General features: G+C 34.2%; 1 protein-coding gene across 1 annotated transcript; it reads right to left on the reverse strand.

Moving 5' to 3' along the window:
• Positions 1-469: 469 nt before the first annotated feature.
• LOC141701189 (uncharacterized) lies at positions 470-8,974 on the reverse strand. The gene is made up of 2 exons (XM_074504852.1): positions 8,558-8,974; positions 470-1,804 (listed from the first exon to the last, which is right to left on the reverse strand). Exons 1-2 carry the CDS (start codon positions 8,972-8,974, stop codon positions 470-472), a joined length of 1,752 nt encoding a protein of 583 aa, XP_074360953.1.
• Between the last annotated feature and the right edge of the window lie 7,695 nt (positions 8,975-16,669).

Raw genomic sequence — 16,669 nt, forward strand, 5'->3', positions numbered from 1 at the left:
TCTTCTGATAGAACAGGATGGAGGGGTTTTCTAATTCCCATTTCTTGTAAATCTTTACAAGCGGCAACATGATCTTTTGTCTTGCCACTTATATTGAGTAAAGTGCCCAATATGTTATCGCAAACATTTTTTTCTATGTGCATGGCGTCAAGGTTATGTCGAAGTGGATTATGCTTCCAATAAGGTAAATCAAAAAAAATTGACTTATTTTTAAAAGGGCCCTCAGTTTTACTCTTTGCCTTTTTGTTCTGCAGGCCGAATTGGTTTACATACCCAGACAACAACTCCTCAATGTCAGTTCCCGTTAAAACTGAAGGACACTGCCCCATTTCAATTGCGCCATTAAACCTTTTAGTATCCATTCTCCACTTGTGTGCAGAAGGAAGAAACTTTCGGTGGTTCATATAGCACATTTTCTTGCTATGCTTCAAATAAAGTGATGAAGTTTCATAATGGCAGACAGGACACCCTAGTTTGCCTTTGTGCTCCAGCCGGACAACATAGCATATCCCGGGAAATCGCTAATAGTCCATAGCACTCTAGCACGTAAATTAAAATCTTCATCAGCCAAGGCATCATAAGTATTAACGCCGACCTCCCATAATTCTTTTAACTCGGAAATTAAAGGTTGCATGAACACATCAATACTATTTTTTGGTGAATCTGGACCAGATATTAGTGTCGAAAGAATTAGATTTTCTTGTTTCATGCATAGCCAAGGTGGGAGGTTGTAATTGACCAATACAATTGGCCAGGTACTGTGACTTAGGTTCATTGAACGATAGGGGTTGAATCCATCTGAGGCTACTCCTAAACTAACATTCCGATTTTCTAATGAAAAATCAGGATAGTCAGCATCTATCATCTTCCAAGCCTCTGTATCAGCCGGATGTCTTACTTTTCCATCCTGTTGACGTCCCATATCGTGCCATTTCATTAGTTTCGAATATTCCTTGCACATGTATAGCCTCTGCAATCTCGGATTTAGAGGGAAGTACCTCATCACATTAGCTGGCACTTTGTGTATAACCTGCCCCGGATCACTAGCATCATTGCCTTTTTTTTCCGGTAACACCCACCTAGAAACACCACAATTGTCGCATTTTTCTTTGTCTTTATTTTCTCCCCAGTACAACATGCAATTATTTCGGCATGCATGTATTTTTTCATAATGTAAGCCTAAATCCTTGATCATATTTTTTGCAGCATTCAAAGACAAAGGTATTTGGGCATCAGGAAAGGCGTCTCTTATTAACTCCAGCAATTCCCCAAAGGCAGACTCGGAAATTCCATGAGCACACTTTAAATGATAAAGTTTGATCAGGAAACTTAACCGAGAGAATTTAGTGGATTCGGGGTATAGTGGTTGTTTACCCTCCCTAACATGGCCATAAAACTTTCTAGCCTCTGCATTTGTTAGACTTTCATAGTCATTTTCTAAATCTCGAAACTTTTTACCCGTACAATTGAACATTTCACCTAAATTATCTTCGAAATCCATCCCCGTCCCCGAATCCATGAAGTCAGTACTACCGTCTACTTTGGTATGTGATACCTCGCAAATCCATTTTATATGTAGTGGAGAAGGGCCACTACATATGAGATGATCATAGATAACTGTTTGAGTGTGCCAATAACGGTTGACACATACTTTGCAGGGGCACTTCATTTCTTCTCCTTTAGCATGAATTGGAAATGAATTTTCCATAAATGCCTTTATCCCTCGTACATATTCTTTACTAGATTTTAGAAATCCTATCCAGCTACTATAATCATCTTCCATAAGTACACTGTATAATATAGCCTGCGAAGTTAAAAGATTATAAGTCTACCTAAAAAAGCCCTTGTAATCCTCTCTGTGCACTATACTGCAGTGATACTAGATAAACTAATAATTTCCTACATCTCATTCCCCATTTTTATCCATGCTTTGATTTTTATTAAATTTTTTACTTCAATTTACAACTGTAACTTTTGAATAGCACACAGGGAATAAATGTTAGAATGTAAAAGATCAATAGTCAAAGACTTGTATAGCACATAAAATCAGTTTGAGATTAGATTAATGTCTTAAGTATTCAAATAATATATATTTATTTAATTGTACAAGGAACTAAGGAAGGCCCAGTACTGCTAAGAGATGATAAAAACAAGACACAGTAACCAAATGGCAAACAGAGTTAAGCCTTGCATTTGGACATTAAATAACAAAAAACAGCGAATAAGCAACATAATTTCATCAATTCATCTCGGCACGTAATCACATCAAGAAATGCAATAACCATAATTACAAGAATCTAAAACAATAAAACTCAAAGAGAGAGAGAGAGAGAGAGAGAGAGAGAGAGACAGAGAGAGAGAGAGAGAGACAGAGAGAGACAGAGAGAGGGGGGAGATGACCACAAACACATATTACATTTATATTAAACACAAACTCTAAACGTATTACACATATTACACATATTAAACACAGACACATATTAAACATATTAACTAAGCAGGGATAAATACATAAAATCAAAAATAAAGTTCAATTAGAGGTTACCTTGGTCCAAAATCGAAACCACAAAGCAGCTCTGAACCCTAATTGCTAGCTCCAACCGAAACCCTAAAATTCCGAAACCCTAATTGCACGCCCTAACTCCGTTGCAGAGAACCCGAACCACCGAAATGTTGCTGAGAACCACCTAATTGCTGCTGAATCCACCGAAATGAGAGCGGCTGAGGTGAGGCTGAGGTGAGAGTGCGACTGAGGTGAGGTGAGAGTTAGGGAGAGTGAGATGGGTGAGAGTTAGGGAGAGTGAGATGGGTGAGAGTTAGGGAGTGTTGGTGAGAGGTGAGTGAGTGAGCGAGGTGGGAGGCTGAGGTGAGTGAGCGAGGTCGAGAGAGAGTGATGTTTCTGAGAGAGAGTCTGAGAGAGAGAGAGTGATGTTTTTGGGGGGGAAATTTCGCCGCCCATATTTTCACTGCACCTTTTGTATGATTTTCATTTTATTTCATTTTTTCATTTTTTCGTAAATTTTAGAAAAAATGATATTTTAATGTCCCGATCCGACCATGATCCGGGTATTATATTTTTTGATTATTTTTTCCCAATGTTAGGAAGGCGGTTTAATAATATCCGTACGGTTGGATCGTCGAGAAAACCGATTAAAAAAATCGAACGACGGATATGTGGGTCGAACCGTTAAATGAATCATATCCTTACATATGAACCCTATTACGATCCGACCATGATCCGGGCATTATATTTTTTAATTATTTTTTCCCAATGTTAGGAAGGCGGTTTAATAACATCCGTACGGTTGGATCGTCGAGAAAACCGATTAAAAAAATCGAACGACGGATATGTAAGTCGAACCGTTAAATGAATCTTATCCTGACATATGAACCCTATTACGATCCGACCATGATCCGGGCATTATATTTTTTGATTATTTTTTCCCAATGTTAGGAAGGCGGTTTAATAACATCCGTACGGTTGGATCGTCGAGAAAACCGATTAAAAAAATCGAACGACGGATATGTGGGTCGAACCGTTAAATGAATCCTATCCTGACATATAAACCCTATTACGATCCGACCATGATCCGGGAATTATATTTTTTGATTATTTTTTCCCAATGTTAGGAAGGCAGTTTACTAACATCCGTACGGTTGGATCGTCGAGAAAACCGATTAAAAAAATCGAACGACGGATATGTGGGTAGAACCGTTAAATGAATCATATCCTGACATATGAATCCTATTACGATCCGACCATGATCCGGGCATTATATTTTTTGATTATTTTTTCTTAATGTTAGGAAGGCAGTTTAATAACATCCGTACGGTTGGATCGTCAAGAAAACCGATTAAAAAAATCGAACGACGGATATGTGGGTCGAACCGTTAAATGAATCATATCCTGACATATGAACCCTATTACGATCCGACCACGATCCGGGCATTATATTTTTTGATTATTTTTTCCCAATGTTAGGAAGGCAGTTTAATAACATCCGCATGGTTGGATCGTCGAGAAAACCGATTAAAAAAATCGAACGACGGATATGTGGGTCGAACCGTTAAATGAATCATATCCTCACATATGAACCCTATTACGATCTGACCACGATCCGGGCATTATATTTTTTGATTATTTATTTATTTATTTATATATTTATTTATTTAATTATTTATTAAATAATTAAATAAATAGATAATGTGGGGCCCACATGTGGGGCCCACAAGTGGAGCCCACATGTGGGGCCCACAAGTGGAGCCCACATGTGGGCTTACTCTTCCATTATTTATTTATTTAATTATTTAAATAATTATTTATTAAATAATTAAATAATTGGATAATGTGGGGCCTACATGTGTGGCCCACAAGTGGAGCCCACTTCTTTATTATTTATTTATTTAATTATTATTTATTTAATTATTTAAATAATTATTTATTAAATAATTAAATAATTGTTTAATATGGGGCCCACATGTGGGGCCCACAAGTGGAGCCCACAAGTGGAGCCCACATGCGGGGCCCACAAGGGGAGCCCACATGTGGGGCCCACAAGGGGAGCCCACATGTGGGGCCCACTTCTCCATTATTTATTTATTTAATTATTATTTATTTAATTATTTAAATAATTATTTATTAAATAATTAAATAATTGGATAATGTGGGGCCTAAATGTGGGGCCCACAAGTGGAGCCCACTTCTTTATTATTTATTTATTTAATTATTTAAATAATTATTTATCAAATAATTAAATAGTTGTTTAATATGGGGCCCACATGTGGGGCCCACAAGTGCATCCCACATGTGGGGCCCACAAGGGGATCCCACATGTGGGGCCCACTTCTCCATTATTTATTTATTTAATTATTATTTATTTAATTTTTTAATTAATTATTTATTAAATAATTAAATAATTAATTATTTGATGACGTGGTGGTGCACACGTGGCAGGGTTGAGCAAATGTAACAGTAGCGTTGTAACTGAAAAGTTAACGTAACGCTTTGCTGACGTGGCAGTGCCACGTGGCAGTGTGGGCCCACATGGGGGGTCCACCTGTTAGTATGGGACCCACTTTCTGGAACAAGTTTTAGTGGGCCCACATGTGGGACCCACTTTTGCTGACGTGTACACTGTGGGGCCCAAAAAAATAATAAATTAATTAAATATTATTATAATGATAAAGCAAAGCGTTACGTCATGCCAGCACTATTGTAACATTAGCTTTCTACTGCAACACAAGCCCTCTAACGTAACAGTAACTTTACATGTAAAGTAACGCTATTTCGTTAGTGTTACAATAGGTCAAAAAAGTCTGTCTAATGTAACGCAAAACAGGCATTACATTAGAAAAGTGTCTTATTTGCCCATCTATGGCGTAGTGCAACAATTGTATTTATTTTTGTTTATAAACCTGTGTACAGATCTTGTATTAAATTTGTATTTCTTTGTTCATTCTTTGTTCATGATTATGACTGTTGAATCCTCTAGTGCAAGTGGTGCTGGTGGAACCCGGGATGCTTATGCCACCCAAGTGGGAAGAGGTCGTGCAATAGGTAATTAAAAATATATAATTATCGACACTATGTACGAGATTTTTATTTACTTGTACTAGTTATCTCTAATGTGTTTTAGGTTAATTACATTTTGTCGATTGTTATGCAAGAAGGAATATCCCAATTGGTAAAGCGTCAATGATATTAGTACATTTTGTCGATTGTTATGCAAGAAGGAATATCCCAATTATATGCGATGATTGGCGCAAAATGGAACCGAAGACTGTAAAATAGAATTTATGAGATGAAGTTAAGGTACAATATGTTCTTCTCCAATGTTATTTTTGGTTAAAATTAGAGCAAGGTCAGGAGAATAGTTAAATGGTTAAAATTTTAGCTTTCTTGGCTTTGCATATTTCATCGCTTTTTAGTACATAAAAACCAGTAGAACACTACATCACATTTCGCCATTTTATTGTAAAATCCTAAAATAAATCAACCCCTTTGTTTTGCTTATTTTTCCTGAAACACGGTAAAAGTGGCCTTCTACATATTTTTAAGCTTTCTACAAATTTTATATTTTTACAAGGAAAATGTGGCTTTTGTTTTGTATTAATCAAGCACTTTAAACATGTCTATCGTACAAGGTTAAATTCTCAATAGTCTTTTAACAGAGTGTTAAATTATTTAAATTCTCAACAGAGTGTTAAATTATTTAAATTCTCAATAGTCTCTGACACATATGTACAAGATGTGATTACCAAATAAGAATCTTTTAAGAAATATATTTCATAATTTTTTATTGCATTTTTCAGATTTTCTAATTATTTGTATTTACATTCAATGACCAATAGAAAGTTAGGCATGATTATAAGTGCAACATGTCTGTTAAATTATGAAGGCTTGACAACTACAAAATACAACACAAATATCCATATACGTCAATTGCATTTAAAATATTTTCATGTTTTAAAACATTGAATGATTTATTGTAAACAATTGTGTAGGAAACTTTTAGTGGGGTTGAAGATGAACATTGGAGAAAGATAATTGATCGTGCTGGTAACCTGCATTGACAATTTAGAACTAGATTGAGGAGTCTTGCTCGAGATAAAAATGGTAACTACTCTACTTTACCACCCAAGTTGTACGCACACCTATCGACAGTAGGACCTTAGTGGAAACCGTTTATTGGAAATTCATTGAAAGAATAATTCAATGTATACTTTTTTCCCTTTTTTTAGTAGTTTGTTATTTAAAAAAAATTACTTTTTTGCATATTATATTTCACTAACCATTTAATTATAGGAACAAAGTGAAAAAATAAAGAAAAAGATTTGGGAATGGAGGCACGATATAAGAAGGCATGTGTTGGCTACGCGCATATTAGAGAAAAAATTGTAAGTTAAACAAGCAAGTAACTTAGTCTGGTTGCTTTACAATTCTTTTCGAATTGTTGCCACAACTGGATTCCATAAATTGAAGTACTATTATTTTTATGTAGTACTAATTTTCCGCAAGTTGAAACTGGACATTCTGTTAGAATAAATACAAGGGGTAGCTTGAATATTTTTTTGAGTGCTAATGTTGTTAAGGACAACTAAATTGTTGATCAACAAGTTTGTAAAGCATTAAAATCACAAATGAAAACTTAAATATTTTGCTAGAACCTCTCTCACTGTAATTTTCAATATCATTTGTAGATATTTAAAAATTACCAACAGAATTAAATAGAAAGCGTAATATAATGTGAATACTTATGCATGTATACTATATTATTAAGAAATTACTATGGTTCTTTATCATATGAATTAAGAAATTACTTCTAATTAGTCTTCATTATGTGATTAAAGAAGATATAGGTCTAACCATAGAGATCTATAATGTGACCCGACTAGATATGTGGGAATATGCTAGGCGTGATGTAGATGGTGTAATCAATGATCGTGTTACATTGCAAGTTCTTGACGATGTGGTAATAATTTTTATTTTTATTATTTTATATACTAATTTCTTGCATCGTTGTCTTGCACTATACTACTACAAGTTAAAAATGAGTATAAAACTTTGATATTTTAAATTGACATATCAGCATATTTTCCCGAACATGAGCTTACTAATATTGGAAATGATGACTTACTTGCTCGGATAATGCCGTTGGAGTATCCAGGATGAATTAGAGGTTTAGGATGGGGTGTAACTAAGGCGTCACTGCAAACATTATCAACTATTAACGAGCTATCTAAATTTAAAAATGATGTTTCTTATTTGATTAATAAAATGAAGGAATCAGGGCCGGCCTAAGACTTGGTTGGCCTAGTGCGAAAAAAAAATTAGGGCCCTTTTATAGAAAATTACTAATATGAATATAAAGAAAAAATTCAAAGAACTTTATGATTGAATAGAGTAAAGCAAATGATATCTTATAAATATAAAAAAGTGGCAAAAGTACATCATAAATAAAAAAATTACATACCTTTAAGTCTTGCCTTTCTTCATCCTGATAAAATCTAAAATTTGAAACCGGCAATACATCAGTACTCATCTAAAGTGACCTCTTCTTACATTTTTAGAAGCAAAATCAGCGACTATATGCTCCACATCAGTATATTTTTCTTAATACTCAAAATTTCCAATCCATTCAACCTTTCTTGACTCATACTTGTCCGCAAATAAGATTTAATTAAATTTAACTTTGAAAAACTCCATTATGCAGATGCCACAGTAGGTATAGTTAATAAAATCCTATAAGCAACTAAAATATTTGGAAATATATCAATCTTCTTCACAAATTTTAAGACTCTGAGAGAATTCCATGATGTTTCACAATCATATGCTACACTTGGAAGCATCTCATGTAAGATTTATAATTCTGAAAGTAACCGTTTTGCATCAATATTGCAATCATCACCATCAGTAAAGGTTTCTTCTAGTTTCGTACAACAATTTTTTAGTCCTTCATTATCAAAAGAAATCAGTCGGGATGCATCAAACAAAAAAACCAAAAACAGACTCAAAAAGTTCCATTTGTTTGAATCTTATCTTCAGCTGAGAAAGTACCATATCCACTAGTACAAGAAAATAATCAGTTCTATAATTTTTTAACGGAAATTGTTGTTCCCTTTCGGTGTCAGGATTATCATCAAACTGTCTATTTCTTTTAATCCTACGTTTTATAAGAAAAATAGGTTCAATATCCATTTCATTATCAAGCTCTTTAGCATCAATCATAGATGATGTGAACCCATTTTCTCTATATTTTTCAAAGAAAGAAACCAGCCCTTTTAAACTTGCAATAGCAACATCAAGACGCATATCTTCAGATTGCAAATTCTTGCTCACCAAATTAATTTTGTGCACAATATCATGCCAAATATTCAAACTCAATATAAATTCAAAACTTGAAAATTCATTTGAGGCCAATTTTTCAGCATCCCGACATATTTTTGGATCATCAGAAATTTCAGCTAATTTCATTAAAGCATCTCTTATTTTTGGAGCTTGTGTTCTTATTGCCTTTACACTTTCGATTTAACTTTCCCATCTTGTCATACCTAAGGATTTTAAAATCAAATCATCAATATATTCAAGCAATAGATTTCATCTTTTGGTGGAACTATCAAACACATTACATATAGCTTGACATGCTCCAAAAAAAGATTTACTTTTCACACAAGAATTTGCCATATCAGAGAGTAAGTTAAGAGAATGACAACCACAAGGCATGTAATAAGCTCTAGGATTAACATCAAGTAATATTTTTTGAATATCTTGGTGTTTCCCCCTCATATTAGAACCATTATCGTATCTTTGTCCCTCACATCATTGATATTTAAATCAAGAGATTTAACAGCATTTTCTAACTCACCAAACAGGCCCAACCCGGAAGTATTTTCCACATTTAAAAACTCTAGGAAATACTCTTCAATTTTTACAAGATGACTCACAACATCAACACATCTAATCACCAAAGTCATTTGTTCCATACGAATTGCATTAGGAGTGTAATCAAGAATCACTAAAAAATATTTACCTTCTTTGATTTTCTTTAATATTACACTCTTTACACTCGAAACCAACATTACTATCAAATCATTTTGTACTTTCTAACTAAGATAATGATAGTGAATGTCCTTATCTTGAATGAGTCTGAAATGGTGCTTCATTGTTTGATCAAACTCAGCTATTGAATCAAGAAAACCCAAAAAAATACCATTTAAATCTTCAAATATTTTTTTCATTTTTCCCACGAAATGCCAGATTATTCATCGCAGCTTAACAATAGCACTTATTCTGATCATAAACTGCATCCAATGTTCAGTATCTTTTTTAATTTGCTCTTGCAATTCTTTATCAATGGTTTGATTTGTTTTCAATATAACTTAGAGTTCAGTCCATGCCCTAAGGTTGGTAGGATGTTCAAGACTATCGTCGTGTTGCTTAAGCTTTTCACCTAAATGTACCCAATCATCTACTTCAACACTTGCTAAATTATTTTTAGAACTAACATTTTTTACCACTTTACAACAAAAGAAGAATACTTCATTCAATTCTTTTAGGTAAACTAACCATTTTCTTTCGAAAAGTTCACCATTTCTTAATTTTTGATCAGAATAATAGGTTGAAAACCCCCTACTACGTTTATCATTGGGAAATATAATCATATTTTCCTTAATAGGGCCCTTTTCAACTAGCAAATCCCTCATTTTACTATTTAATCCATCCCATACCCGAGAATCATACATATTCAAAGTTAGTGGACCAAACTCTTTAGGACTAATGTATTCCCTATTTTCAATAACCACACTTTCAATCATTTCGGTTTCTTGTTCAGTTATCTCGTTCTCACACTCTTCGTCAATTACATCGTGTTCTTGTGTTAAAGTATTATGAACCTGAGACACCACTTTTTCGACAATTTCATACTCTTCTTTTTTAATCATATCAAGTTGTTAGGCTTTCTTCCAAAAAAATTCAAGAGATCCCTTTAGTGTCTTAATTTTTTCTTCCTCTTCCTTTTTCTTTTTATTTTGTCATTACCAGGTGTATACTTTTTAGTAAACATATTTTGCACTAAAGCAGCTAGCAGATTTTGCACTAAAGCAATAGGCGCGAGACTTATGAGAAAATGAAACCTGGATAGATGAACTAACAAGTACCGAAGTAGTGAAGCAAGAGCCTGATCTTCAATTCTAAATTAACAACAATGATCAAGTCTGAACTCAAGTCCAACACTGAAAAAAATTGTAAAAACTATTTAAATGAAATAATAGATTAATGATTATAATTCATAAACCAATCAAATTAACTCAAAATTATAACTCAAATATTAAATATAATTAAAGAATTACAATTTTATAAAATTTAACAAATTATAAAAAGTATAAAGAACATGTAACTATGTAGCATCTGATTAGGGATAGAGAAACAAGTAGGTGCTACAGTTTTGGTATAGTATATAAATAACTAAAATAAAAGATTGAAATTACCTTTATAATTTAATCCCTAAATTGGAACATGAAAGACAACTATGGAGTCAATTGATTTTTAATATGATAATATCCACCATTGTGATGATTGCTGTAGTGATGCTTCGAGAAATTGAAGATGAATGGGCTAAAAAAAGGCCCTAAAATTCTATACAAATACAGATATATACTTAAACATATATTGGGCTAAAAAAATGTTGGGCCCCTGGATTTAGTGGGCCCAGTGCAGGAGCACTGGTAGTACTGGTTCAGAGCTGGCAGTGAAAGGAATTAAAAACTAAGGGTTGTACTCCGCGTGCACAATCTGGAGGTTCGAGTCATATGGATAATTTTGACAAGGATAATAAAGTTCATGATTACGCTGATTTGTGTTAGATGCAGACATTCCTCACGTATACCTCTATTTATAGGATATATTCTCAAATATGATTATAATCTTTTGTTCTATATTTTGTCATCGATAATATTTAAAAATACAGGGAAAAAATGCTTGCTATTTGTACGTGGATACGGGACGTAGATATACGTGGGGAGAGGGATCTTACAAAATGTTCTGAATGATAGAATTTTTCATGGTATTCCACTTGAAGAAGGATATGTGAGGGCCCAATTTGAAGTGGCGGAAAAGAAGGAGTTCAATACTAAGCTTCCGAGACCTTGTGACGAGGTTAGCCTTGTTGTGAAGTGCCTGGGTATTTTTTGGCTTGGCCCCGAAAATTGGTTTCAATGAAACTTGAGGTTAAATCTCTAATTTTTAGTTATCAATATGATTTGTCTATTTTGCAAAAAAATATTATTTACTTTCTGATTGTTTGATTGTTTTCCTGTTTCTTAGACATCTCCGAGTACTGTGAACAAGAAAAATTGTAAGAATGCCATAGGCCAAAAAAAATTTGAAGATAAAGTGAATCAGAAGCATGCAGATAGAAAGAAGGAGAAAGCAAGCGAGTCCATTATTCATGTATCTTCAAGACAATTTGGTTATCCTCTTCTAGAAGATGTATGTCATGGAGTGTTGGAGTTTATTCGTCTTGCTATCATGTTCGATCGTATTACTGATATACAGGTTGAAATGGGACCTTATTGGGATGTCGACCCGTGGATCGAGCATATTAATAAAGAAAATATTTTAGAGATTCTAAATGCTTAATGGCTAAGCGCTTCCACCCTCTTCTTTTATATTATGTAATATGAGTACAAATCAAATTTCATAAATTGACAACAAATTTCTAATCGCGTGTCTTCTTTGTTTAAAATGTATTTGTTGAGGTATTTTTATCAAAAAATCTTGACATGGCAACAAAATTCTCTTTTGTATCATCTCATCAGGTGTATCACTTATGGGATAACCCTAATACATTCTTGGCGAAAAGTTTGTTGTGACATGTTGACAAACACCACCTGATTTTTGTGCCTTATAACATTTCGTAATGTTAGATATATTTGATAATGTCATGTCTAATGTGATTTATGTTTAGTTTTCAGATCTTACTTAAACAGGACAAATCAGTACTTAACTGGAAATCAGTACTTATACTGAAGTCAGAACTTAAGTTATCAGGAGATATTTATCAGAAGATAATATCAGGACTTAAAGGAGACTTTCAGATAAGGAAGGCGACTGATTGAAAGGAAAGAAGATCAAGACAAACGCAAAAAGAGATATTTATGAAGAAGGAATTCTATGAAGAATAGAATACTTGGAAGAAAAGATATCTGATTGATATATTTTAGGAAGCAGAATTATATTCCATATCAATTAGCGATTATCTTGTAACTGTATAGTATATAAACACAGACATAGGGTTTACACTATAAGTGTTATCATTATCGAGAATAATATTCATTGTAACCCTAGCAGCTCTCGTGATATTTATTCATCACTGAGAGAGGATAGTTCCATATTGTAACAGAGTTTATTATATTGAATAAACTCTATTTTCTGTTACTTTAGTTCTTTAATTTGATTTGATTGTGATAAACACTGTATTCAACCCCCTTCTACAGTGTGTGTGACCTAAGAAGTGGTATCAGAGCAGATCTGTTAACACACAAACAGTTTAAGATCCAAAAACAATCATGTCTGAAGAAGAAACTCCAACCAAGCCCACCAAAACTGAAGAACCTTCAAAGACTCAAATTCATAGTCGATATGAGACTGTTAGAGTTCCCATACTGAAACCATCTGAATATTCCATATGGAAGGTGAGGATGTCTATGTTTCTGGAAGCTACTGATCCAGAATACCTTGACAGAATCAATGAAGGACCACACAAGCCAACCAAACTCGCTGTTGTAGTTGCAGGTTAATGAGCAAAGTATGTACCAAAGGAGAAGAGTGATTACACTGCTGAAGATATCGCATCAATTGCTAAGGATGCTAAGGTACGACACTTGCTCCATAGTGCCATTGATAATGTAATGTCAAACAGGGTAATTAACTGCAAGACTGCAAAGGAGATATGGGATGCCTTGGAGACAAGATGCCAGGGAACTGATTCAATTAAGAAGAACAGGAATACTATACTCACTTAAGAGTATGAACACTTTGACTCAAAGTCTAATGAGTCATTAACTGGTTTATATGACAGATTTATCAAACTCTTAAATGATTTATCACTAGTTGACAAGGAATATTATCTTGAGGATTCAAATCTTAAATTCTTGTTCGCACTTCCTGAAAGATGGGATTTGAAGGCCACCACTATAAGAGACAACTATAATCTTGAAGAAACAACTCTTGATGAAATTTATGGGATGCTCAAGACTCATGAACTTGAGATGGAACAAAGAAGCAAGAGGAAAGGAGGAAAGTCAAGGATAGTTGCTCTTAAGGCTGAGGAGGAATCTCCAAAAACAACTACCTCAAGGAAAGGCAAGGGACAAGCTCTTATCACAAAGTCTAATAATGAGTTATCAAGTTCTGATAGTGATGATAACTCAGAAACTGAAAGATTGCCTGAGATGGATGATGATGAAGAGATGATGAAGTTGTGTGCTCTTATGGTGAAAGGAATCACAAGAATTGCGTACAAAAAATTCAAGAAGGGAAAGAAATTTTCCAGGAAAGGCGCAAGTTCTGATAAGAAGATTTTCAGAAAATATGAAGGCAAAGGAGGGAAGTCTGACAGAGGAGATTACACAAATGTCAAATGCTACAACTGTGGTGAGAAAGGCCACATATCTCCTGATTGCAAGAAATTGAAAATTGACAAAGGCAAGGCTCTTGTCATAAAGAAGAAAAGCTGGACAAATACTTTAGATTCTAAAAGTGAGGAAAACTATGCCTTGATGGCAAATGCTGATAGCAGTTCTGATGCTGCTGAGTTAAAGGTACCTCAAACTACTTATGCCTTTCATACTGATGATATTAATGAGTTGAGAAGATATCTTAAAACCATGTTTATTAGTTATAGAGATCACACTTTAACATGTGAAAGATTAACTTCTTAAAATCTTGCTTGTTAAAAGAGGAATGATTATTTAGAAAAAGAGTTAGTCATGTTCCATCAAACTCAGAAAGATAGAGATGATGCTTTTTATGTTAGGGATGAAGTACTTAAAATGAATGAATCTCTAAAAACTGAGTTAGAAATGGAAAGAGAGATTATCAGAACTTGGACTAACTCTGGAAGAACAACTCATAATTTGTTAAGTAGTGGAAACTGGAAAGAGGGCTTAGGTTATGGAGATGATAAGAATGATAAAGGAACTGTAGAAATTGAGCCTATAGTTGTTAAACAAAAGCCAAAGTTGAAACCTGTTAAGTTTGTAGTTTTAAAGTCTGATACTGATAAATCGGAAGTTAAAGAGGAATTAACTTCTGGAAAACTAAAACAGGAAAAGCCAACTGAAGTTAACGTAGGCTTAATGACAAAGAAGCAGCTTAAGCATAAGCTGAAAGATGTTAAGAATGTAAACAAGGTAAAGTCACCTAGGAAAAATAGGAATGGAAAGGAAGGTGTGAATAAAAGTAATGATTACAAGGATGTTCCTAATGCTCCTAGAAAAACATGTCATAATTATGGAAGTTCTTACCATCTAGCTTCTTTTTGCAGGAAGAATAAGAACATAAACTCCTTACCTTCAAATTCAGGAGTTAAGAGTCAGTCTGTTAGATATAGGCCACAAAATCCTTGTTTTCATTGTGGTAGTTTATGGCATTCCATTTATACTTGTAAGGAATATCATAGTTTATACTATAATTATTATCAAATAAAACCTTCTTTAAAGAAAGTTAGCATTGTTCCTTCCAGTGTAAGTACTGATACAAAGTCTGATAGTGTAAATGCTGATAAGAAAAATGTTAACATAAACTCGGATGCTAAATCCGCTGCAAATGTTAACAAACTTAATAAGGCCAAAGGATCCAAGCAAGTCTGGGTCCTTAAAACTAATCATTAATGGTCTTTATGATTGCAGGGCAATAGGAAAAACATCCTAGTTCTGGATAGTGGATGTTCAGGATATATGACTGGAAATAAAGCCCTATTATCAGACTTTGTGGAGAAAGCTGGCCCAAGTGTTTCTTATGGAGATGGCAACATTAGAAAAACCTTGGGATATGGCAATATCAATCTGGGAAATGTCATCATTGAAAAAGTAGCTCTGGTCTCAGGACTTAAACACAATCTTCTGAGTGTTAGTCAAATCTGTGACAGAGGTTATCATATGGATTTCTTTGAAGAACACTGTGAAGTTGTAAGCAAATCTACAGGCAAAGTTGTTCTGAAAGGATACAGTCATGGTAACATTTATGAAGCCAAGCTTTCAACAAGTACTGATGGTTCTGCAATCTGTCTGATAAGTAGAGCATCAATTGAACAAAGCTGGAATTGGCACAAGAAACTCTCTCATTAAATTTCAACAATGTAAATGAACTAGTCAAGAAAGATCTTGTGAGAGGACTGCCAAAATAAGTATTTGCTCCTGATGGCCTTTGCGATTCATGTCAGAAGGCTAAACAAAGAAAATCTTCATTCAAGAGCAAGACTGAATCATCAATTCTTGAGCCTTATCACCTACTACATGTTGATCTATTTGGTCCAGTGAATGTCATGTCTATTGCAAAGAAGAAATATGCTATGGTCATAGTGTATGAGTTCACCAGATACACATGGGTGTATTTCTTGCACACAAAAAGTGAAATTCCATTTATCTTGATTGATCATGTCAAGCAATTGGATAAATTGGTCAAAGATTCTGTGAAGATCATAAGAAGTGATAATGGCATTGAGTTCAAGAATTTGATCATGGAAGAGTTCTACGAAGACCATGGAATAAAGCAGGAATTTTCTACTCCTGGAACTCCACAACAAAATGGAGTTGTTGAAAGAAAGAATAGAACTCTTATTGAAGCTGCACGAACTATGCTTGATGAAGCAAAGCTACCAACCTATTTTGGGCTGAAGCTGTGCAGACTGCTTGTTTCACTCAGAATGCAACACTCATTAACAAGCATGGAAAGACACCATATGAGATGGTGAAGAAAAAGAAGCCAAATCTGAAGTATTTTCATGTATTTGGATGGAAGTGTTTTGTTCTTAAGATTCATCCTGAACATCTATCCAAATTTGATGTAAAAGCTGATGAAGGAATTTTTGTTGGATATCCACTTTCCACAAAAGCCTTCAGAGTCTACAATTTAAGAACAAGGGTAGTCATGGAATCTATCAATGTCTTT

Source organism: Apium graveolens, unplaced genomic scaffold (genome assembly GCF_009905375.1).
Source record: "Apium graveolens cultivar Ventura unplaced genomic scaffold, ASM990537v1 ctg3513, whole genome shotgun sequence".
In the NCBI taxonomy this organism is placed as follows: Eukaryota; Viridiplantae; Streptophyta; class Magnoliopsida; order Apiales; family Apiaceae; genus Apium; species Apium graveolens.

What these genes read in the sequence shown, in the direction of transcription:
- LOC141701189 (XM_074504852.1), bottom strand. Translation starts at nt 8,974, where the DNA reads ATGAAATTAGCTGAAATTTCTGATGATCCAAAAATATGTCGGGATGCT. An exon ending in TTCTTGTACTAGTGGATATG is followed by an intron (nt 1,805 to 8,557) that starts GTACTTTCTCAG and finishes TTAACTTCGCAG; the next exon opens with GCTATATTATACAGTGTACT.